Source organism: Panicum virgatum, chromosome 4K (genome assembly GCF_016808335.1).
Source record: "Panicum virgatum strain AP13 chromosome 4K, P.virgatum_v5, whole genome shotgun sequence".
NCBI classification, from domain to species: Eukaryota; Viridiplantae; Streptophyta; class Magnoliopsida; order Poales; family Poaceae; genus Panicum; species Panicum virgatum.
In genome coordinates, this window is record NC_053139.1 from 20,697,281 (window position 1) to 20,720,265 (window position 22,985).

Below are 22,985 nucleotides of genomic sequence, written 5' to 3' on the forward strand. Positions count from 1 at the left end.
GGTCTCTTCAATTCTTGTCCCTAGCGGAACCCCCGTAGGGGCGGCCCTTCGGGCCTAACTACGCCTAACTTCTCTTTGTCATCACTTGAACCTAAAAGCCTGAGAATGGTCATCTTAACAATCATATTAGTCCAAGTGTTGTGTGTGTCATCAATCGCCAAAACATTATATTGAAATATGGCATGAGAGGCCATTTTCGCTACATCCAGCCAGGTGCAGCGCTGCATCCCGCGGCACCTGCGCTGCCGCTGCATCCTGCGTGACTGGCGCCGCCGCCGAGGCTCCTCCCCTCCGGCGCGGCCTCCTCTCCGCGGCTCTTCCCCTCCGGCGCACCCTCCCGTCCACGGCTGGAGGCCCTCCGCTGCGTCTCCTCCCCTTTGGCGCGGCTCGCCGCCACGGCTCGTCCCCTCCGGCACGGCGGCCTTCAATAGCTTGGACACGCTGGAATCATCGATTGGTGGGCTCCCGTCTCGTCTTTCCCCTTCTTCCTCGTGTGAGCACCGGTCGGCATCCAAAGGTATATCAATTTTTTTCTTGGCTGTGTTGATAGTAGCTTATGGATTCAAGCAGATTTGTTAATTGGGGTTTTTTATGCAATGCTTGTCTAGATGGATCAAAGTTGGGTGCGTGGTAAATTATTTTCTCCAGAATACATGGATGGTGTCAAACAATTTATGAGCTTTGTTAAAGGGAAATTCAGTGACAATGTTGAAATTCTATGCCCCTGCAGTAGATGTCTTAATTAGAAGTACCTAGCTCAGGCTCTTGTGAAGAAACACATACTAATGAATGGCATGGACAATAGCTATACTCGATAGATTCATCACGGAGAGGATTTAAATGTGGAAGTTATTGAGCATGTTCCTGCTGGTGCTGTGCATGATAGTCATAATTGGTCCACATATGGAATAGGTGTGACAGAGGAGGACAACAATGATATTGATCCTTTGGAAGCATTTTTAGGAGACCTACATACTGCTGCAGCACAGGAAGATAGAGAGGTTGGAGAAAATGAGGATGGTGATACATAACCTTGTGAGCAAGACACATTTTTTAGAATTGCCATGAAAGAGGCAAAGCGTATGCTCTATCCCGGTTGTACCAAATTTTCAAGGTTCTCGTTTGTGGTAAAGCTGCTTCATATGAAGTCACTATACAGTATAAGCAATTCTGCTTTTACTGCAATATTGAAGCTATTGGCTGAAGCATTCCCAGAATACAATACCCTTCCAAAATCATATAATGAAGCAAAGAGCATTTTAAAGGAATTAGGTCTTGGGTATGAATCCATACATGTGTGCCAGAACAATTGTGTGTTGTTTAGGTAGGAATTTGCCAAGTTTGACAATTGCCCCGTTTGTAGTCTCTCTAGGTGGAAAGACCCAGAAAGGAAGAAGATTCCAGTGAAAGTGTTGCGTCATTTTCCATTGGTACCGAGGCTGAAAAGGATGTTTGCAACCAAAGAAGCATCAGAACAAGCTCAATGGCACAAGTTGAAGAGGCAACCCAGTGAGAAGGAAATGAGCCACCCAGCTGATGGTGAGGCATGGCAGGATTTTGACCGAGAATATCCAGATTTTGCAGATGATGCAAGAAACCTTAGACTTGGCCTTGCTACTGATGGTTTCAATCCCTTTTCAGAGAAGAACACAAAATACAACATGTGGCCTATATTTGTTGTGCCATATAACCTTCCTCCTTGGGCATGCATGCAGGAGTCAAATTTCGTGATGGCTCTGCTTATTCTAGGTCCTACATGCCCCGGGAAGGATTTTGATTTATTTCTTGAGCCTCTTATAGATGATTTACTTGAGCTTTGGAATGGGGTCCGTACATATGATGCTATTACTCGGAAAACATTTAAACTTCGTGCTGCAGTTTTGTGGTGCATCCATGATTATCCAGCTTTGAGCACTCTTTCTGGCCGTACCACAAAAGGATATTTTGCATGTATTCATTGTGACAAGCACCCTCTGTCATATGGCTTTAGGAGCAAAATTGGGTATGTTGGGCACTTTCGTTTCCTTCCAAAGGGACATCGTTTGCGGAGAAACAATGAGTATGCTGGACTTCATGAAAGCAGTGAGGCACCAGGTAAATTCTCTATAGATGAGTTGCTTGCTGAATTGGAGAAAGTTAAAGATATTAGGCCTGGGCAGCAACAAGAATGTGGGAAAAGGAAGCGTTCATGCTTGGACAGGGTACGTGGGCCAAACATTTGGCAACGAATGGTTAGTTTATGGAAGTTACCATATTGGAAAAAAATTGAAGCTGAGACATAATCTTGATGTCATGCATATTGAGAAAAACATATGTGAGAATTTGATTGGGACAATTCTGAACATAATAGGGAAGACAAAGGACACTGTTAAAGCTAGGCTCGATCTAAAAGATTTGGGAATTAAAGAGGAGCTGCAATTAACAGAGGATGGAGATTCATGTGAGATGCCTAATGCTCGATATACCTTGTCCAAAGAAAAAAAGAAGGTATTTTGTGATTTTTTAAGGGAGGTAAAGTTTCCAGATGGTTTCGCTTCCAACATCTCAAGATGTGTTAGTGCTGATGGGACCAAGGTTCAAGGGCTAAAAACACATGACTATCACATTCTGTTGCAAAGAATCTTACCAGCTACCATGAGAGGGTTTTTGGACAATGATATCTATGAGGCAATAGCAGAGTTAGGGAAGTTTTTCAGAGAGTTGTGCAGCAAAACCCTGAACAAGGATGTGTTGGCTAAAATGAAGGAAGAGATCCCTATAATTTTGGTGAAGCTTGAGAAAATTTCCCCCCCGGCTTTCTTTGATGTGATGATGCATGTAGCTGTTCATTTACCTGATGAGGCATTGCTCCGATTTCCTATGCAATATGGGTGGATGTACCCAATTGAGAGACGGTTGTATACTTTGAAGCGCTATGTGAGGAATAGGGCACGACTAGAAGGTTCAATTGCCGAGGCATATATTGCTGATGAATGCCTGACATTTTGCTCTAAATACATGGAAGGTGTTGAAACAAGATTTAATCGGGAACCAAGAAATATAGGTTTTTCTAATGAGGAGAACTATGGTGTTATTTTTGGCCATGGAGTTCATTTTACTTCTGCACCTGAACTTGTATACGATGAGAATGGCTTTAATCGAATGGTGTGGTATGTGCTTCACAACTATAGTCAAGTTGGGCAATATGTGGAGTAAGTTCTAAACTTCTAACTGTTGTATTCTATATACTTTTGTTTGACACTCATGTATTTAACATACGCTATATTTTTTCAGAATGTTCAGAGATGAACTAAATAGAGAAGGAGTGCCTAACATTGAAAGAATTATTGGACAAGGATTTCAGAATTGGTTCAGGAACCATGTTAGTTTGATTTACATTCAAATTATTTATGTTTATTTCAATGCCAAATTTGTAGTATACATTTTGATCTATGTTTGTTTCATGCATTTGACAGATCTTTAGGTTGCGGAATACTGATCAAGAGATAGACGAAGATCTCTTTTCCTTGGTTTGTGGTCCTGATTTTATAGTCAAGAAATACTCTTCATGCGTTGTGAATGGTGTGCGGTTTAACACTGTTGATCATGACAAGAACAAGAAAACACAGAACAATGGAGTTATGGTACAAGGTGAACATAATGGTCAGGTCATTGATTTCTTTGGAATCTTGAAAGAGATAATTCAGTTACTCTATATTGGCGATGAGAGGTCAGTAGTTCTATTTAAATGTGACTGGTTTAAATTGGATGGAAAGAGGATTGAGGTTAAATATGATGGCTTTTTTAAAAGCATCAATATTAGAAACCTATGGTACAAGGATGATTCTTTAATCTTGGCAACTCAGGCTAAAAAGGTTTTCTATTTGCCAGATACTAAGGAGGGGGCAAATTGGCACGTTGTCCAGACATTTGACCATAGGCATCTTTATAATGTAAAAGAAACTGAGGGCGGCAGCTTTAGTTCTCCTGCATATCAAGAGAATGAGTGCTTTGAAGAGGATGGTACACGACACCCAATTTCAGACAAAACATGTGATACACCTCTAAATAGAGATGATGAACAAGGCGCTAGGTTTGAAGCTGCTGAAATTTCTAGGTTGGTGATGGAAAGAAACCGAGAAGTGCATGAGATAGATGGCGAAGACGAAGACGATGACACACTGTTGGAGTACTGCAGCGATGATGAAGGAGGTGCTGCACTGGAGGTTGACAGTGATGATGAATAGCTACTTGTTCAGTTTGCAATTATCTAGTGTATGAACAATTTTAAATAATATGACCATGTATTTCTATGCACAAGACTATTTGAGATCATATTCTATGTATGCACAAAATTATTTTAAATAATTTGACCAGCTTGTTCTGTTTTGAGATGGTGAAATGGTCGCATTTTGAAATTGCTGCCATGTGATACACCTTTTTTTATTTGAAACTCCATCACGTTCATCTTGCAGGTCTTGTCCTTCTTCAAGTCAAGGTTCTGATGATTATTAATTTTACTGACTGCGTTCTTTGCAGCCACCACTTGCATATGTTCACATTTGCAGATGAAAAAAAAACTTTAGCCAGCACCACCACTTGCAGCCGCAGGATGTCAGAACATATTACATTTGAGCAGCATTACTGGTTTGCTCAAATTTTTGGCAGCATCTCTGCTGCTTGAACATTTTTGGCAGCATCTCTGCTGCTTGAACAATTTGATAGACAGACAGCATAATACACAAATATATATTTCATGAAATTAACCTTCCAGTCATCACAGACAGCAGGATACACAAATTCAACTACAGTTGAGCATGCACCAACAACATGACACATAAACAGAGTCTGAAACAACAAACATGCAGCCAACAACACATGACACATAAACAGAGTCTGAAACAACAAACATGCAGCCATTTTTCATCTCCTACTAGCTACTAGCTTGCAGCCATTTGTCATCTCCTACTAGCTACTAGCTACTAGCGACTGCTAAACAGAGTGCGGTTCTTAGTTGTCGACGATGACAATGGGATCCTGAGAAGTGGTGCCCCTGGAGGTGATCTCCTCCGGCAAGTCTCCGCGCAGCACCTGCACCCGGAACACCACCTTCCCATCACCCTCACTCCCATGACTGGTTGCCGAACAGGAGCACTGCTGGGGCGCGTGAGCCCGGCAGGTGGGAGTGGAGACGACTTGGGATCTCCTGAGCACAAGAATAAGCAACAGCATTCAGTTGAGTGAACTGCATGAATGAACAATAAAATTACCTCTATACAAACCAGCTGGGCAGGCTTCTCTACATGGCCCTTAGACAAGACAATGGTGAAGAAGGGCTTGTCGCTGGAGAGCGGGACGATCTGCATCACATGACAAGCAACAGATTCAGTTAATACATTCAGGATTAAATACTAGTCTGCAGGTACACGAGAATTGGAACACCAATGAGAAAACAATACACAAGTACCCATCACTAGATGCAAATGGCCTGCAGCAAGTACCTAATGGAATCATAATCATGTGCCTATATTGAGCCTACAACAATAAGTACAGATGAGCTATGATATGATTTATTTCTTAACCCTTCTTATTATACTTCATATGAGCTCAAAAGAAGCCATCAGAGAGTACCAGATCACACAATTCCATTGTGAATGTCCAATCCAGATGTAAAAGACAAATGCACTAGAGGCATTATATCGTAAATTGGCACAAGATTTCAGTGACATAATTGAGAGATATAGCAGAAGAGGACCTAACCTCCAGGTCGTCTCCACCTGCGGCCAGGGGATCTCTACCTGCGGCCAGGGGGTCGTCTCCTCCTGCGGCGATGGGATCATCTCCTCCTGCGGCGAGGGGATCATCTCCTGCGGTGAGGGGATCTCCTCCTGCGGCGAGGGGATCATCTCCTGCGGCGAGGGGATCATCTCCTCCTGCGGCGAGGGGGTCTCCGCCTGCGGCCTGGGGGTCTTCTCCGCCTGCAGCGATGGGGTCTCCAGCTGCGGCGAGGGGGTCGTTTCCTCCTTCTGCGAGGGGGTCGTCGCCTGCGGCGAGGAGAACCGGGCCTGCGTAGAACCGACCAAACTTGTCGCGGAGCTGCCGAATCGAGTGGTGCTCCATCGATCCGGCAGCAGAGAGGGCCGACGAATTGAACGAATACATATAATTACTTTTGTTCATTTATTTGGCTTAATGAATAAATTCTTCCATTTGTTCAAATTGAACGAATCCTAGTTCCATTTTACTTTTGTATATTTATTTGCCTTAAATATTCCATTTCTTGCATATCCCACAAATCAAATAGCTAGGCTTAAATTAACCACATTTGTTCAACTTAAGAATCTTAGTTCCAACATGATATACAAACTCAAGATATCCACATTCAAATATACTCCCTCCGTCCCAAAATAAGTCAAACTTAAAATTTGTTGACTTCTCGAAATGCGAGATAAGCACTTATTTTGGGACGGAGGGAGTATATGTATCCTTCCTTTTGCTTATTTGATCCCTTTTTTACTTATTACCTAATGGGAGAGATAATTATTTGGCAGTTGATCGGGTATTTTGGGAAAACCCGCAACGCACCAAGATCCGAAAGGGCTAATTCTTGTTTCAAATCTTGAAGTAATGCCGAAGTTGCTGTCCATCCCCAACAATTTGGTCTCGCTAGCCGCGCCCTAAGAGGATCATTGAATCGATAACATAGATAGCTTAGATAGCCGAATTTTCCACTACCCGAATTCCCATTAGGCTAGCTACTATTCACGAACGAATCTTAGCTCCGACAAGATATATGAACTCAAGATATCAACTATCAAATATATATGTACCGCAATGATTCATGTCGCAATGACTAATCTTATTGTTAGTACATTAAAAATATTATTTATACACTCCATTCTAAATTTGTGCAAACATGATATAATTCGTTTGACTTTTACTAACAAAAAAAATTGTGCAAACTTAGTCACCAAAGTTGCAAAAAAATAGACCATGAATTTTTTAAACAAAATTTGTGCCATGATTCATAGACAATTGCACAAAAACAGACCACGAACGGGCGACCGCGCGGGAAAAAGCCCGCCAGGCCAAAAACCTCCGACAACACAATTACTGTAATACACATGTGGTCACCAAGTTTAGAATACCATGGGGGTGGGCAAACTGGTAATTTCTCAACCACAGTACCCCCACTATATATAGATTACAAGATGCGGCATCCACTCAGTTCGGCCAAACCCTAGCCCGAACCAAGCCACCGCCGCCGCTTCACAAAACGCAAGGGAGACGCGGAGGGAGACGCTGCCGAGGGCGAACCCCGGCGGCGCCATGCTCGCGGAGGCAGACGCGGCCGAGGGCGAACCCCGGTGGCACCAGGCTCGCGGAGGGAGACGCAGCCGAGGGTGAACCCTGTCGGCGCCGTGCTCGCGAAGGGAGACGCGGCCGAGGGTGCATCTCACGGAGGGAGGTCGTCCAGGGAGCTGCAACCGTGTACGTGTGCCTCCTCGTCACCACCGCTTCAAGGGCTTCTCCACCACTACGCCGTCGTCCTTGACTGCTAGGCTTCAACGGCTTCAAGTGCTAGCAGACGCAGCAATCTCTGAGAGGTAAACAAAATAGGCCCATGTTCTTGCCTTATGGTCTTGATTATTCTAGAGTTTGCTCTACTTATACTTTTTAATCTGCACATAAATTTGTGAAGAATTAGATGCATATGTTCTTGCCTTATTCAGTTCGTGCCTTGTGGTCTTGATTATTCTACGGTTTGATTATTCAGTTCGTGCAGTACAAAAAGATTAGATGCATATGTTCTTGCCTTATGGTATTTTCTCAATCAGATGCATGTGTTCGTGCAGTACAAAAAGATTAGATGCATATGTTCTTGATTATTGTAGGGTTTGCTTTACTGATACTTGTTAATCTGAGCCCATGTTCAGTTCGTGCAGTTCCGTATGCTAATTTGGTTGTTCCTATTTCCTAGTATAAACCAGTTCATGGCTAGTTTGGTCTTTCGCATATGTGTATTTTGAATTTGTGAAGAATCTGCACAGAAATTTGTGAACAAAACTTTAGGCACACTGTTTGTCATTTCCTTCCTGCTGCATCATATCAGGTTCATCTGCAGTGCCATTATCATGGTTCATGTTGTGCCAATTTTTTATTGTTGGTTTACACAGGTTCTTTAGTAACATGAACAACTAAGGTTAGGAAGCCAGAAATTAGTGCTCAGAAATTAGTGTTCAGAAGCCAATTTTTTATTGTACGTTTACACAGGTTCAGAAGGTTTACACATGGCTAATTTAAATTAGATTCAGATTGCTGTTTTACATAAATATTTATTTATGACTTATCTGAAGCATTTCAATTTTGAATTAAATTTACTGGTGCATTGATACTTTGTTTATAAATGTTCTTATCATGTTAGCAAGGATAAAATGTCCAAGGACCCAAGTCCGATGACGACGGAGGGACAGAGGAGACCACATGGAGGTCAGATAACAACCATGTCCTTGTTTACTTTTGAATTCCAATTGAATTCTTGTCTCCACATGTATTGCTGCTACAAAAATAATAATCTGTTGTCCATGTTTTCTTTTATCCAAGGACATGCACTACATCCATATGAACAAGAGCGCCTCCGACAATGTATGGCCAATAGTGCTAGGCTTCGGGAACTTGGAGTTTCTGGTTTTTCCAGCATATTTCCAAACAATAGTGGCACTGCTGTAAACAAGAAAAATGCAAAGCATAGAGATAATGAAGACTCTGGATCTGAGTATGATCCTTCACAGGATGATACTGCTCAAGGAGATTTGATTGGTGATGACGATGCTAAGGTGCTCATTCCTCCACCTTGTTAAGCCTTAACTTGTTTGCTTCCTAATGCAATATATCAGTCTCCCTAGTCTGTTCACTAATCAATGATTACATTGTACTAGGGAACTAAGGAGAAGGCTCCCAAGCAAACTACCAAAGAAAGATCAAATGTATTTCCTGGAGTGAGGTTTCGGTCTCGTAAGAGGGTTTTTGCAGATCAAGCACCTACTAGATTTACAAGGTCAAAGTCAAGCATCACCCAACCTGATACAAATCTGACACCAAGTAATATCCATGTGCCACCTCCATCCGAGCCTAATGATGGCACCCAAGCTGCTTTGGAAGGCAAGTTCTATTACCATGTTTCTTATTACTGTTCTTGCTTTAATTACATGAATGCAATCTGACTTTTCAATATTTTTAAGATGACGGGCCTGGTCAGCAAGCTGACAGCACCAACATCACCAATGGAGGCGATGCGATTCCACGTCATAATGGAAGCCCCAACCGGGGAGAATGAAGGTGATGTTTTTTTCCTATCATTCTATTAGATTTGATCCACAAATTGAATGCATTCTTACTGCCTGCAATTTTTAGATGGATTTACCCAGCATGATGACAACACCATTGCTGGTGATGGAGTTGATTGCATTACCCATCTAGATGGACACGACCAGATGACCACCAAAGGTGAGTGTTTGTTCATTTATTTGCCATATAGCATATTTCCTTGTTACTTTGGTTGTTGATTGCAAATGGTTTGTTTGATGAATGACCATCTCACTAATTGCAACTTCTATGTGCATTTACATCATGGAGAAGAGCCATGGGACCGAGGAGTAAATATGGGACATGGTCTCTAGAGGTTAACCCGAGCCCATGGTGCCAAACTGCCAGTTGTCATAACTGAAGGGAATATAAGGCCCGTGGAACCTAAGATTGCTACAATGTATGCCACTGAATTGAGAGGCAGTGGAGGCCTGCTCCTTGGTGTGATGAGTGATTGCTAACACGTGGAGTGGACTAACTGTGTGTAGTCGCGACTCTGTGGAGATTGCGCCAGTTCTTGGTCTGTGGTGTGCAGGTACACGGATGGTGCGGTGGCAGCGAGATGGTTTGGACAAGAGCGAGGCACGTGCCGATGCACCATGCGGCGGCGTTGCGGTGGTAGGGAGCTCGACGACCATGCGGAGGCGGGAGACCTTGCGGTGGCGTTGGAGGCCCGACCGGATGACCGTGCGGTGGAGAAGGGCGGCCCAGATGCTTGGGCCACTGCTGGGCCGCATTGCGATCCACTCCTGGTGCCAAGGCGGGACGGCGTGGAGTTTGTTGGTAGCTCGCGAAAAACCAACGGCGGGGATGCGTCGACATCGGCCAAGTCGGACAGAGACGGCGATGGCGTCAGGGATGACGAATGCGCTAGGGTTCCAGTGGGAGGTCGGACACGTGGCGACATCGGGCTTGGCGGGTGTGCCCGGAAACATCGCGCGGGAAGGTTTCGCGGTTCCTCCAAAACTGTACCCGAACTCGGTTTCGGCAGTTTTCCCAAAACTGCCCCCGTGAAGATTCCAGAAGGATGCGTGGCGACATCAGAGGGTTTGCGTCAGGTCGAAGCAATCTACTCCAAGTCGTCGCAGCCATCGGATGGTCTTCAATGTATCTTTTCTGGTTTTGCCCCTAAGGGCTTTCTAGCTTAATTCTAGCACTTAGGGGTAATTTAGTCTTTTGAGAAAGGCTTGGAGGAGAAGCAAAAGGGGAGGGGGAGTGGGTGTGCTGTGCGGCTGGCAAAAAGGAGGCGCCCTCCTCCCTGGAGAGTTGCCCTGGCATTTGGCGCTCACAACACAGAGACAGGAAATAGAGCCAGGCGCCCTCCCTCTCTTCGCCCTCTATGTTCTTCCTCCCTCCTCTCTTCTAGGTTGGATTTTAGCCATGGATTTGTGAAACTCATGTACTGAATTCACGTGGGAAAGGAGGCCCTTCCCTCCTTGTGCCATCGGGTGAGTTGAATTCATTTCGATCTCATTCACTTCGTGCTGTCCTTTGCAACGATTTGTTATTTCTTTTGGTAGATCATGAAGTACGAGATTGACTTGGTTCCTTGAGCTCTTTGACGTGGTTCTAATCCCTCTTGCCTAGCGCAAAACCCTTAGGAATCACGAGCCGTTTAGTAACCAAGTTCTTGAGCTTTTCATTTTTAGAGAAAACCCCAGTTCTTGTTTGCCAAATCTTCGATTCCTTCCAAACCATGGATTGACTCGTTGATTCCTTCCGTGGGTTTGTTCTCAAGACCCTTGTGATTCTTCCTGCGTAGTTTGGTATGATTTGAACTCGTTTTGATCTGCGATTCATCGAGTTTTGGATTGAGCCAAGAAAAACAGAGTTTCTGGGCTCTGGGTGAACGTTCTCCTTTCACCGGTTAAACCGACGTCTCAAACATGGCGCATCGGTTCAACTGGTGAGTAGGAGCATCGAGGGTTAGGGTCTTTGAGGTTTTCTGCAGTTGCACCGGTGCATTGTTTTCGATTTGCATCGGATTAACCGGCGCTACTACGAGATTTTCGATTTTTGGCGTTTGATTGACGGGGCCAATTTTCCCTTCACCGGTTTAACCGGTGTTCAGTCAAATTCTTTGCACTGCTTCTCTAGACAACTGCACCGGCGTAATGGAGTTGATTTCATCGGATCAACCAGTGCTAAGTAGTCCATTTTGAGTCGTTTTGTAGTGTCTCTGGACAACTGCACCGACGTCAGTTTGTGATTTTGTCGGTTAAACCGACGCAGGTTCACCGGTTGAACTGACGCAGTTCAAAACCTTGCGTCGGATCAACCGGGGCTCGCTGTTCACCTGCTGCCGGCTCTGTATCACCGGATAGACCGACGTACTCAAGTTGTATACGTCGGTTCAACCGGTGATAGTATATCGTGCTGTTATCGAGCTGATTTCGTGTGTTTGCTTCCGCGCTCGATTTTTAGTGTTCGTGTAGCTCCTCTATAGCTACTCTGCCCTACGCCTAGGACTCTAGGGTTGGGGTGCGCTTTTGGATCTTGAGCCGAAGTTTGCAATTGCGATAATTTTCAAAGGCTCCCATTCAGCCCCCTCTGGTCGCATTTCTCGGTCCTACAATTGGTATCAGAGCCAGGACGGTTTCTCTATAGCCTTCTCCGGTTCAAAATTGTTGTGCGACAATGGGTTCACCGGGCAAACCCCCGATCTTCGATGGATCTGATTACGACTATTGGAAGGTGCGCATGCGTGCCTATCTTTTGAGTCTAGGTTCCGAGGTCTGGGAGATTTGCGTGGACCCTGATTATGTGAACCTTGCAGTCCACACGACCGAGCTTCAGGTTAGGAGACTTGAGGTCAATAGCAAGGCGTACAATGCTCTCATAGCATGTCTCTCTCGTCCTGAGTTCGATCGTGTCAGCGACCTTCTCACAGCCCGGGAGATCTGGACACGGTTGGCCAATTTCCATGAAGGAACCAACCATGTCAAGTCGAGGCTGTATGAGACTCACCGGCGGGAGTACGAGAACTTTTCTCAGTTCCCGGGTGAGAGCATCGACACCATGTTCAGTCGTTTTCAGTCGATTGTGAACAAGGTGCGTGCGAACCATCCACAGGGCACCCAGGCCTACTCCGATCATGAGAAGGCTATGAAGCTTCTCTATGCTCTTGATCGCAAGGTTTGGGAGGTGAAGGTCTAGACGATCATAGAGTCTGCTAGCTATGAGACCCTCACCGTGGATGAGCTGTTCAGTAAGCTCAAGGCTTCGGAGGTGGAGAAGCTCTCTCGAGCTAAGATGGAAGGCAATCATGGTGATGCCTCCGCCTCCAAGTCTATGGCCCTGGTAGGCAACTCTGGAGCTAACTCTGACCCCTCTCTTGGAGGTTTTTGCTTGTCTTCACTTGTGTCTGTGACAGATGAGCAGTTGGAGGTGCTTGGGAACGAGGAGCTTGCATTGATCATCCACAAGTTCCTAGCGTGCCTTCAACAACAGACAAGCACGAGCGAAGACCTGCTTCAACTGCGGCAAGACTGGCCACTTCGCCGCCGAGTGCCCCAAGAAGAAGAGTTCCAGGGATGAAGACGACCGCTCCAGGCACGACGAGTACCGCGAGCAACGCCACAAGCACAAGAGTGGGCACTCCCACAAGAAGAATGGCGGACACTCCAAGCGGCACCACGAGCGGAAGAAGAAGAACGTCGGCAAGTACAAGAACAAGCAGGCGTTTGTCGCCCAGAGCGAGGATCACTCCTCCACTAGCTAGAGTTCGACGTCTTCGTCCTCATCGAGCTCCAGTGACTCCGACTCACACCACCGCGGCGAGAAGAAGCGGAGCTCCAAGAAGAAGGCCACGGAGGGCTTCACTGGCCTTTGCCTCCATGCTGGGAAGGCAGGCCGGTTTCTGCACCATGGCCATCGACTCCGACGCCGACGGAACTCCTTCCACCACTGCAGAGCCTGCACCTCAGCCAGAGCCAAGCTCTGAGGTACGTCCTGAGCACCCCACTCCTGAGGAGTTGGAGGATCTTTACACTACTCTAGATAATCAGGACTTGATCATTAAGGATGCTAAGAGGCAGTTTAGAGCTTTGAGACAGGAGCTGAAGGAAGTTAAACTAGCTTTAGAGATTGCTCAGTCTGCTCCTATTGTGGAGGATTGTGTTGAGGAGGATGAATGCAGTCAGTGCATCGGATTGATGTCTGACCTTTCCGAGCTTAGGAGCAAGTATGATGAGAACTTGCTCAGGCTCGAGGAGGGCAAGAAGGCCTTGGACGAGCTCAAGTCCCGGCCTACCCTCTTGGGTGCTTGTAAGGAGTGCTTAGCGCTTAGGGAAGAGCTTAAGGAGAAGAATGCTGCTTTGAGGAAGTTGGAGAAATCCGCAGTCCCTAGCTCTTGCTCTGCTGATTGTACTGTGTGCCCAAGTCTGATTTCTGAGCTTGAGGAGGCACGAAAGGACAAGACCCGGATGGAGGAGGAGAACTCCCACCTTCGGGAGGTTCTCAGTTGGGTGTCCGCCCATGAGCCTCAGATGGGCATGATGGTTCAGCCGTTTAAGCGTCCTGATGGTGTTGGGGTTGGTTTTGCTTTTACTCCTGCTGATTTTGTCCAACCCTATGGCAAGATTGGTGAGATGCTCGAGCTGAGTGTGAGTGCACTTTCTTCTTCCACAGCTCCACCAGTCTCCAAGCAAGCACCAGTTAAGGATGGAATCCTCACTAAGCCACCCAAAGCTCCACCTAAGAAACCAGTGTGGGTTCCCAAACCTAACCACCTCAAGAACCCACTGGATACACTCCCTCCTAGTGGCAAGCCTATTCCTAAGCCCAAGGCGAGGACTCAGCCCCCCAGAGTGCCTCAGAGAGCCCCAGCTCCTACACCACAGCTTACACACAGGAGAGAGACTTACCAGTGTGAGTGGTGCGAAAGGGAAGGTCACTTGGCAGAGTTTTGCTTCCGGAGGTTGAGGCTTGAGCGCAGACAGTCTGAGGGGCACGCTCTGGAGGTGTTCCACCAGCCTACAGGTGGACACGCTCCAGCTCGACGTGGGCAGAGGCGGGATGCCAGGCCACGTCGTGTAGGTGGAGGAGGGGGAGGCGGCGGTGGTTACCGCGCTCCTGTTGGTGGTTTCGCCGGCCCTGTTCCACACCATGTTTTTGGTGGTGATCAGCGTGGCCGAAGTTTTGGTGGCGGAGGCGCACCACATTTTCCTCAGCGTGGTGGTCGCCAGCCACAGTTTTTGTTTGAGGATACTTAGCCTGCTTTCGAGCAGATGGCACGACACTGGTTTGCTTCTTTCTGTGCTAACCCCAGTGTCGGGCCATTTGCCCGCTCTTTCTCTTCCTACTGAGCAGGACACTCGAGGCCTGGAGAACATATGGCTCATGGATTCCGGTTGTTCGCGCCACATGACCGGAAGTCACATATGGTTCTCCAGCCTCAACCCGATGAAGGACAAAGAGTACATCACCTTCGGGGATAACAGCAGAGGAAAGATGATGATGAGTTTGGCCAGGACATCTTCGAGGATGAGGATGAGCCTGAGGCCTTTGAGGGTGATGGTGGTGTCCCTGCGCCGGCTGCAGGCCTACTTCCTGGAGATTCGAGTTCTGACGATGATGGCGGCCCGCTCCCCACAGCTTCGACTATGGCTGATTCACATCCAGCTCAAGGTTCTTCCTCCAGGACCCATGCTGAGGGCGGTGGCGACGTGACTTCACCTCAGCGAGTACACCACCGAGCCCTGCGGGATCATTCTCCAGAGAGGATACTTGGGGACCTTCACCATGGAGTTCAGACACGGTCGAAGGTTACCTCTATCTCTTTCTGTGCTCATTCTGCTTTCGTAGCCACCTTTGAGCCCAAAGATGTTGGACATGCTTTATCTGATTCTAACTGGGTCAATGCCATGCATGAGGAGCTAGAAAACTTTGAGCGAAACCAATTCTGGGTCCTTGTAGAGCCTCCACCAGATTGCCACCCTATAGGTACCAAATGGGTTTTCAAGAACAAACAGGGTGAGGATGGGATGGTTGTGAGGAACAAGGCTAGGTTAGTAGCTCAGGGTTACATCCAGCAGGAGGGGATAGATTATGAGGAGACCTTGGCACCTGTAGCTCGTTTAGAGGCCATCAAGATCTTTTTAGCCTTTGCAGCTTCGAAGGGGTTCAAGCTGTATCAGATGGATGTTAAGAGTGCCTTTTTGAACGGGTTTATAGAGGAGGAGGTCTATGTGAAGCAGCCTCCTGGCTTTGAGAGTCCTAAGTTTCCAGACCGAGTCTTCAAGCTTCATAAGGCTTTGTATGGTCTGAAGCAAGCCCCTAGAGCCTGGTATGCGAGGTTGAGAGCCTTTTTTGCTTAAACAAGGGTTTGTCATGGGATCGGTAGATAAGACATTGTTTCTCCTCAGGCGTGGTATTGATTTTCTATTGGTTCAGATTTACGTGGATGATATTATCTTTGGTGGCTCCTCTCACTCTCTTGTTTCTAGCTTTTCTGATGACATGAGCAGGGAGTTTGAGATGTCTATGATGGGTGAGCTTCAGTTCTTCCTCGGGTTGCACATCAAGCAAACCCGAGATGGCACCTTCGTGCACCAGGCCAAGTACACCAAGGACATGCTCAAGAAGTTCGACTTCGGGGACCTCAGTCCCATGCCGACTCCCATGAGCACTTCTACGGCGCTGGATGAGGACACTGAAGGTGTTGCTGTGGACCAGAAGGAGTACAGGAGCATGATCGGCTCGCTCTTGTACCTAACGGCCACCAGACCCGACATCCAGTTCGCGGTCTGTCTCTGCGCGAGGTTCCAGGCTTCTTCGCGCACGTCTCACAGGAACGCTGTGAAGAGGATCTTCAGGTACCTTCGATACACTCCAGAGTTTGGCTTATGGTACTCTGCTTCCTCTTCTCTTGCGTTGGTTGGCTTTTCTGATGCTGATCATGGTGGGTGTCGGATTGATCGCAAGTTGACTTCAGGCACTTGCCAGTTTCTTGGAACTTCTCTTGTGTCTTGGTCTGCCCACAAGCAAACTAGTGTAGCCCTTTCCACCACAGAAGCCGAATACATAGCTGCTACTAGTTGCTGCTCCCAGATCCTTTGGATGAGACACACTCTCAGCGATTATGGCCTAACCTATGGCAGAGTTCCCATTTTCATTGACAGCACTTCAGCCATAAGCTTAGCCAAGAAACCCGTCCTACACTCTCGCTCCAAGCATATAGACGTGAGGTTCCACTTCCTGAGAGATCACTATGAGAAGGGGGATGTCGAGCTGACCCATGTGTCCACTGATAATCAAGTAGCCGACATCTTGACCAAGCCCCTAGAACAAGCCACCTATGCTCGCTTGCGGGGAGAGCTTGGCGTGTGCTACCCATTTTGAGTTGGGTAGTTGTTTTTGTAGTTTAGGATTTGTTTTTCCTTCTTTTTGCTTTTTATTGCATTTTGTGTACATACCATCTTGCATTGCATTTGCTCATATGCATTACACTTAGCACTAGCTTCTCGTGTATGATATCTGCATTTGCGTGTGCCTTGTGCTATGCTATGAGTTGTATATATGCTTTGACCATGAGTAGCTAGCTCCTTTGAATATGTTGTATATTGGCTCTGAGCTTAGCTATTTTATTCTTTGAAAATCATAAAACATAGTCACCTTTTGGATCTGCTACTAGCATGTGTAGGCTCGTATGCTTTTGCTATCTTGATCCATGTTTAGTGGCTAGGTCCTTTGCTATCACATGCAACAAGATGCCCTCTTTTGCTTCGTGTTGGAATGTACTAATTGGACTCTAATTTCAAAAATCCAACTCTTGCTTTGCTCTGAGTGAAAAGATCCAGGTGGGATTGCTTGCACCACTGTTCTTGATCCGAGACTGCTCCTCTGGAGAACTTGGACAAGGCTGTGGATGACTGAGAGTGATGTCTTAAGCTTCTGATGGTCTTTGACCTAGGCTTGGCACATTCACTAAGTTAAGCACTTGCAAGTTTTCAACCCCTGGCACCAATTCTTTGTGTTTGAGAATTTTTCAATTGGTTTCAAGGATACTTGAGTGGCAGTTGCTGTGATATGCTTTGGGTAGCTCACCTGTATGTTCTTGCTAGCACTAGCATGCTTGCTTACCTTCTAGTATGCTAAGTCCTTTATGGTGATGCTTTTCTTTTACAAATGACAAATGCTTGCTCATGATCTGTATAGATATATTCTTATGAGCTTATCCATGCATTGTCTTTGTATATGCACCCTCATATGCTGTGTTGTTTAGACCTTGCAAATGCTTTTGTTCTGTACCTGGAAGCTTTTAGGCATGCATGCACTGCACTTCATGGCATATTTCCAGGGGGAGCATCTAGGCAGGGGGAGTTTCCTTGACGTGTGCCTTGTCAACAAGGGGGAGAGATTGTTGTTTGGTGTCTCACCTTAGGTTGTTGGTTGGTGTCTCACCTTAGGGGTTAGGGGGAGAATTTCTTGATCCTTGTCCTAAGGGGGAGAGATTGTTTGTTTGGTCTCAGGGAGAGATTCAGAGTTTGAGTGTGCACACATCGGGGGAGAGTTGCATAGTGAGGGGGAGCTACATTTCAGGGGGAGTTTTTGAGCTTTTTCATGCTCTTTGCTAGTTGCGTTGAGCTTTGCCTCTTTCTGGAGGGACCAGCTTTGCACATGCATATTTTGGAGTCAGTGCGTCGAGCCGTTGCCCTTGTCTTAGGGACTGACTCTTTTGGCTTTGCTATCTTCAAGTGATCTTTTCTGGCTTTCATTCGCTTTTGATCACTGGAGTTAGCTCTCTTTGTTTTCTATTTCTTTTTGGTTATCCTTTTCTTTCACCAGTGCCCGTGTGGGGTGTGGTGTTGACAATGCACTCATCAAGGGGGAGATTGAGAGGCAGTGGAGGCCTGCTCCTTGGTGTGATGAGTGATTGCCAACACGTGGAGTGGACTAACTGTGTGTAGTCGCGACTCTGTGGAGATTGCGCCAGTTCTTGGTCTGTGGTGTGCAGGTACACGGATGGTGCGGTGGCAGCGAGATGGTTTGGACAAGAGCGAGGCATGTGCCGATGCACCATGCGGCGGCGTTGCGGTGGCAGGGAGCTCGACGACCATGCAGAGGCGGGAGACCTTGCGGTGGCGTTGGAGGCCCGACCGGATGACCGTGCGGTGGAGAAGGGCGGCCCAGATGCTTGGGCCACTGCTGGGCCGCGTTGCGATCCACTCCTGGTGCCAAGGCGGGACGGCGTGGAGTTTGTTGGTAGCTCGTAAAAAGACAACGGCGGGGATGCGTCGACGTCGGCCAAGTCGGACAGAGACGGCGTTGGCGTCAGGGATGACGAAGGCGCTAGGGTTCCGGCGGGAGGTCGGACACGTGGCGACATCGGGCTTGGCGGGTGTGCCCGGAAACATCGCGCGGGAACATTTCTTGGTTCCTCCAAAACCGTACCCAAAACTCGGTTTCGGTAGTTTTCCCAAAACTGCCCTCATGAAGATTCTAGAAGGATGCGTGGCGACATCAGAGGGTTTGCGTCGGGTCGAAGCAATCTACTCCAAGTCGTCGTAGCCATCGGATGGTCTTCAATGTATCTTTTCCGGTTTTGCCCCTAAGGGCTTTCTAGCTTAATTCTAGCACTTAGGGGTAATTTAGTCTTTTGAGAAAGGCTTGGAGGAGAAGCAAAAGGGGAGAGGGAGTGGGTGCGCTGCGCGGCTGGCAAAAAGGAGGCGCCCTCCTCCCTGGAGAGTTGCCCTGGCATTTGGCGCTCACAACACAGAGACAGGAAATAGAGCCAGGCGCCCTCCCTCTCTTCGCCCTCTATGTTCTTCCTCCCTCCTCTCTTCTAGGTAGGATTTTAGCCATGGATTTGTGAAACTCATGTACTGAATTCACGTGGGAAAGGAGGCCCTTCCCTCCTTGTGCCCTCGGGTGAGTTGAATTCATTTCGATCTCATTCACTTCGTGCTGTCCTTTGCAACGATTTTCGATTTCTTTTGGTAGATCATGAAGTACGAGATTGACTTGGTTCCTTGAGCTCTTTGACGTGGTTCTAATCCCTCTTGCCTAGCGCAAAACCCTTAGGAATCACGAGCCGTTTAGTAACCAAGTTCTTGAGCTTTTCGTTTTTAGAGAAAACCCCGTTCTTGTTTGCCAAATCTTCGATTCCTTCCAAACCATGGATTGACTCGTTGATTCCTTCCGTGGGTTTGTTCTCAAGACCCTTGTGATCCTTCTTGCGTAGTTTGGTATGATTTGAACTCGTTTTGATCTGCGATTCATCGAGTTTTGGATTGAGCCAAGAAAAACAGAGTTTCTGGGCTCTGGGTGAACGTTCTCCTTTCACCGGTTAAACCGACGTCTCAAACATGGCGCATCGGTTCAACTGGTGAGTAGGAGCATCGAGGGTTAGGGTCTTTGAGGTTTTCTGTAGTTGCACCGGTGCATTGTTTTCGATTTGCATCGGATTAACCGGCGCTACTACGAGATTTTCGGTTTTTGGCGTTTGACCGACGGGGCCAATTTTCCCTTCACCGGTTTAACCGGTGTTCAGTCAAATTCTTTGCACTGCTTCTCTGGACAACTGCACCGGCGTAATGGAGTCGATTTCGTCGGATCAACCGGAGCTCAGTAGTCCATTTTGAGTCGTTTTGTAGTGTCTCTGGACAACTGCACCGACGTCAGTTTGTGATTTTGTCGGTTAAACCGACGCAGGTTCACCGGTTGAACCGACACAGTTCAAAACCTTGCGTCGGATCAACCAGGGCTCGCTGTTCACCTGCTGCCGGCTCTGTATCACCGGATAGACCGACGTACTCAAGTTGTATACGTCGGTTCAACCGGTGATAGTATACCGTGCTGTTATCGAGCTGATTTCGTGTGTTTGCTTCCGCGCTCGATTTCACTTGTTCCTAAGGTTTTTAGTGTTCGTGTAGCTCCTCTATAGCTACTCTGCACTACGCCTAGGACTCTAGGGTTGGGGTGCGCTTTTGGATCTTGAGCCGAAGTTTGCAATTGCGATAATTTTCGAAGGCTCCCATTCACCCCCCCATCTGGTCGCATTTCTCGGTCCCACATGAATGCAACATTGCAGTCAGGAATCATATTCCTGTGTTCAAGCACTGGAAGGAATACAAGAAGCACCCTGCGCTGTTTGAGCTGTTTTTGGGAAGACTACGTGTAAGTACCTGGCCCTAAATTAATTGCAATTGCCTTTCTGTACTACAATTATATTGGCATTATACTCCTAGATGTGGGAAAATGGTAATTGCACCTTATACAATTATTTTTCACTAGAATCTAGAAATGTAAATGTGACTGTACATTTTTAGCTGCTGGATTTTAGAAAAGAATTTTAGTTACTGTAATTTCTTATTGCAAGATGTTCATTCCTTGTGTTAGTTGCAAAATTTCTTATACATGTTTCAACATATGGATAGGCAAAGTTTGACATCGACACAAGTAATGAATTAGTCAGAAAGGGTTGCTTGGAGATGATGCAATCTGCAGTTCGCCAACAGCGATACAAGCTGAAAAAAGATTTCTTTGATTCTATTCCTCTACATCTGGTTAGGAAAACTTCTCCTGTAAAAGTGATGAGTAATGAACAGTGGATTGACCTTGTGGACTCATGGATGACCCCCCAAAAAATGGTATTTTCCAGAAAACAGGACTCTATGCTTGTACATGCTAATCTTTCACATTTCTTACATGTATTGTCTTTTGATGTAGGAGGCAAGTCGAAAGAACAAAGAGAATTGAGATGATGTAAAATTCCACCAAACAACTGGCTCCTGTAGCTACCCAGTTTATGTAGAAAAAAATTGGTAAGTTAGCTATGTTAATATGCACTTTATTTATTATGCTGCTGTCTCATATATAGCTGCTGTACCAAGTCATGTGTACTTGTTGCTGCTATACCAAGTCTACTTGTAGTTGCTGTACCAAGTCATGTCTACTTATAGCTGTTGTACCAAGTCAGTTTAATATGCACTTTATTTATTATGCTGTTGTCTCATATAAAAAGTTAGTCATGTCTAAGCTTACAGATTTCTAGTTCCATAAGATGCTAGGACCATTAGTTCTTGCTGCACCAATATAAATGTCTACTTGTTGTTCTTCAATTTGTTGCTATATTGCTCCAAAATAATGTTCTAGGTGTGACCAAGTATACCACCATGTAAATGTTGTTTGCAGAGAGAAGATGAGTACAAGGATAAAGAACTTGATGCTGTTGATTTGTTTAAGATGTGCCACTACAGCAACAAAAAGAAAGGATACACGCCCACTGTACAATCTGCTATTGTAAGACAACATCTAATTGTGCTTTTCAGAGATGCTTATTTTCTAATATCTTGTGATTATAAACCAGTTTTCTATTGTTTGCTGCTTTCATCTTTGCTAGACTCAAATGGAAAATCAGTTGGTTGCACCAACAGAAGATGGACAACCCAAGTCTGCAACCCAAGTTGTAGGTGCTGTGCTTCATCAAAACACAAAAACCAATCACTTCCTTCGGAATGTGGGCATCCAGGTTGCAAAGCGAATGACTACACTACAAAATGTTCAAGCAGAATTGGAGGTGAAGAAAAGAACCAATTCTGAGCTTCAGTCGATCATCAACAACCAGCGTGAAGAAATGGATGGTTTGAAAAATCAAGTCCTGGGAACAGAACAAGCAAGGATCAAAGACCAAGAGGAGAACAAGAAGAAGCAAGCTGAGTTGGAGAAGAAAATTGAGCTGCTGCTAAGCCAAAATGGACAAAGCTGAGCATATGGTGGTCTGATCTGGTAGCTTTTGGGTGGCCTTCATATTTTGCTGAGTTATCTTGATGAATACTATATTTTGTTGTTGCTGGTTAATTTTGTTGCCTTGGAAAACTGTATGGCTTGAACTCTAGATTCTGGACAAATGGAACTATCTTTTGCTGAGCATGTGGATTCTGGAATGTTATTGTTTTGCTGAGTTGTGATGTGAATTTTGGATTAATCTTGTTATTATGGATAATATTGGGCTGAAATCTTGTTAGTTGATTATTAATATTGGGCTGAAATTTTGTGAGTTGATAATTAATCTAGGCCTGAAATCAGGCCCAACTTGGTGGCCCACTTTGAATTCGGCCCATCAACTCATGGGATGTGTTGCTGATGTCAGCAGCCACGTCATCTTCCACGTCGATTGCCACGTCAGCCTCACTTTCCATGTCAGCAGCCATGTCATCGTCCACGTCAATTTACATGTCATCACTGCCATCAATGTCATCACCATGTCAGCAGCCACGTCATCCTCCATGTCATCAATGTGTGACATGACAATTGAATCTGTGACGAAAATTATACTATTCGTGATGTTAATTTTCGTCATAGAAAACGGGCTTGGTTTGGGCTTCAGGGGGCCCGGAGACATATCATGACGATTTTAAAACGTCATGGATCAAGTAATCTATGACGAAAATTTAAGGAACGTCACGTTTTGTGATCTGTGATGCTCAATACATGACGTTATTTGAGATCGTCATAGATACTGTTTTATGATGGTTTTTCATTGATCTGTGACGAAATTCAATCGTCATGGATCAACAGATTTTTTGTAGTGTTAAAAGCTTTATTTGAGAAGTCTTGAGATAATTATTTAACTCACATTTGAATCTTTTTGGATTCAGATGGCGGACCTTCCAAGCATCTTCTGGGATGATGAGGGA

General features: G+C 46.0%; 1 protein-coding gene and 1 pseudogene across 1 annotated transcript; one reads left to right on the forward strand and one right to left on the reverse strand.

The window, feature by feature from the left end:
- Positions 1 to 5,101: 5,101 nt before the first annotated feature.
- LOC120702009 (gamma-gliadin-like) lies at positions 5,102 to 7,310 on the reverse strand. Its single transcript, XM_039985791.1, has 5 exons — positions 7,253 to 7,310; positions 7,031 to 7,092; positions 5,778 to 6,044; positions 5,250 to 5,339; positions 5,102 to 5,185 (listed from the first exon to the last, which is right to left on the reverse strand). Exons 1-5 carry the CDS (start codon positions 7,308 to 7,310, stop codon positions 5,102 to 5,104), a joined length of 561 nt encoding a protein of 186 aa, XP_039841725.1.
- Positions 7,311 to 8,627: 1,317 nt separating this feature from the next.
- On the forward strand, positions 8,628 to 22,238 carry LOC120702010 (annotated as a pseudogene).
- The last annotated feature ends 747 nt before the right edge of the window (positions 22,239 to 22,985 follow it).

What these genes read in the sequence shown, in the direction of transcription:
- LOC120702009 (XM_039985791.1), bottom strand. Translation starts at nt 7,310, where the DNA reads ATGGCGCCGCCGGGGTTCGCCCTCGGCAGCGTCTCCCTCCGCGTCTCC. An exon ending in CGCGCGGTCGCCCGTTCGTG is followed by an intron (nt 6,045 to 7,030) that starts GTCTGTTTTTGT and finishes GGTTCTACGCAG; the next exon opens with GCCCGGTTCTCCTCGCCGCA. An exon ending in AGACGACCCCCTGGCCGCAG is followed by an intron (nt 5,340 to 5,777) that starts GTAGAGATCCCC and finishes CATGTGATGCAG; the next exon opens with ATCGTCCCGCTCTCCAGCGA.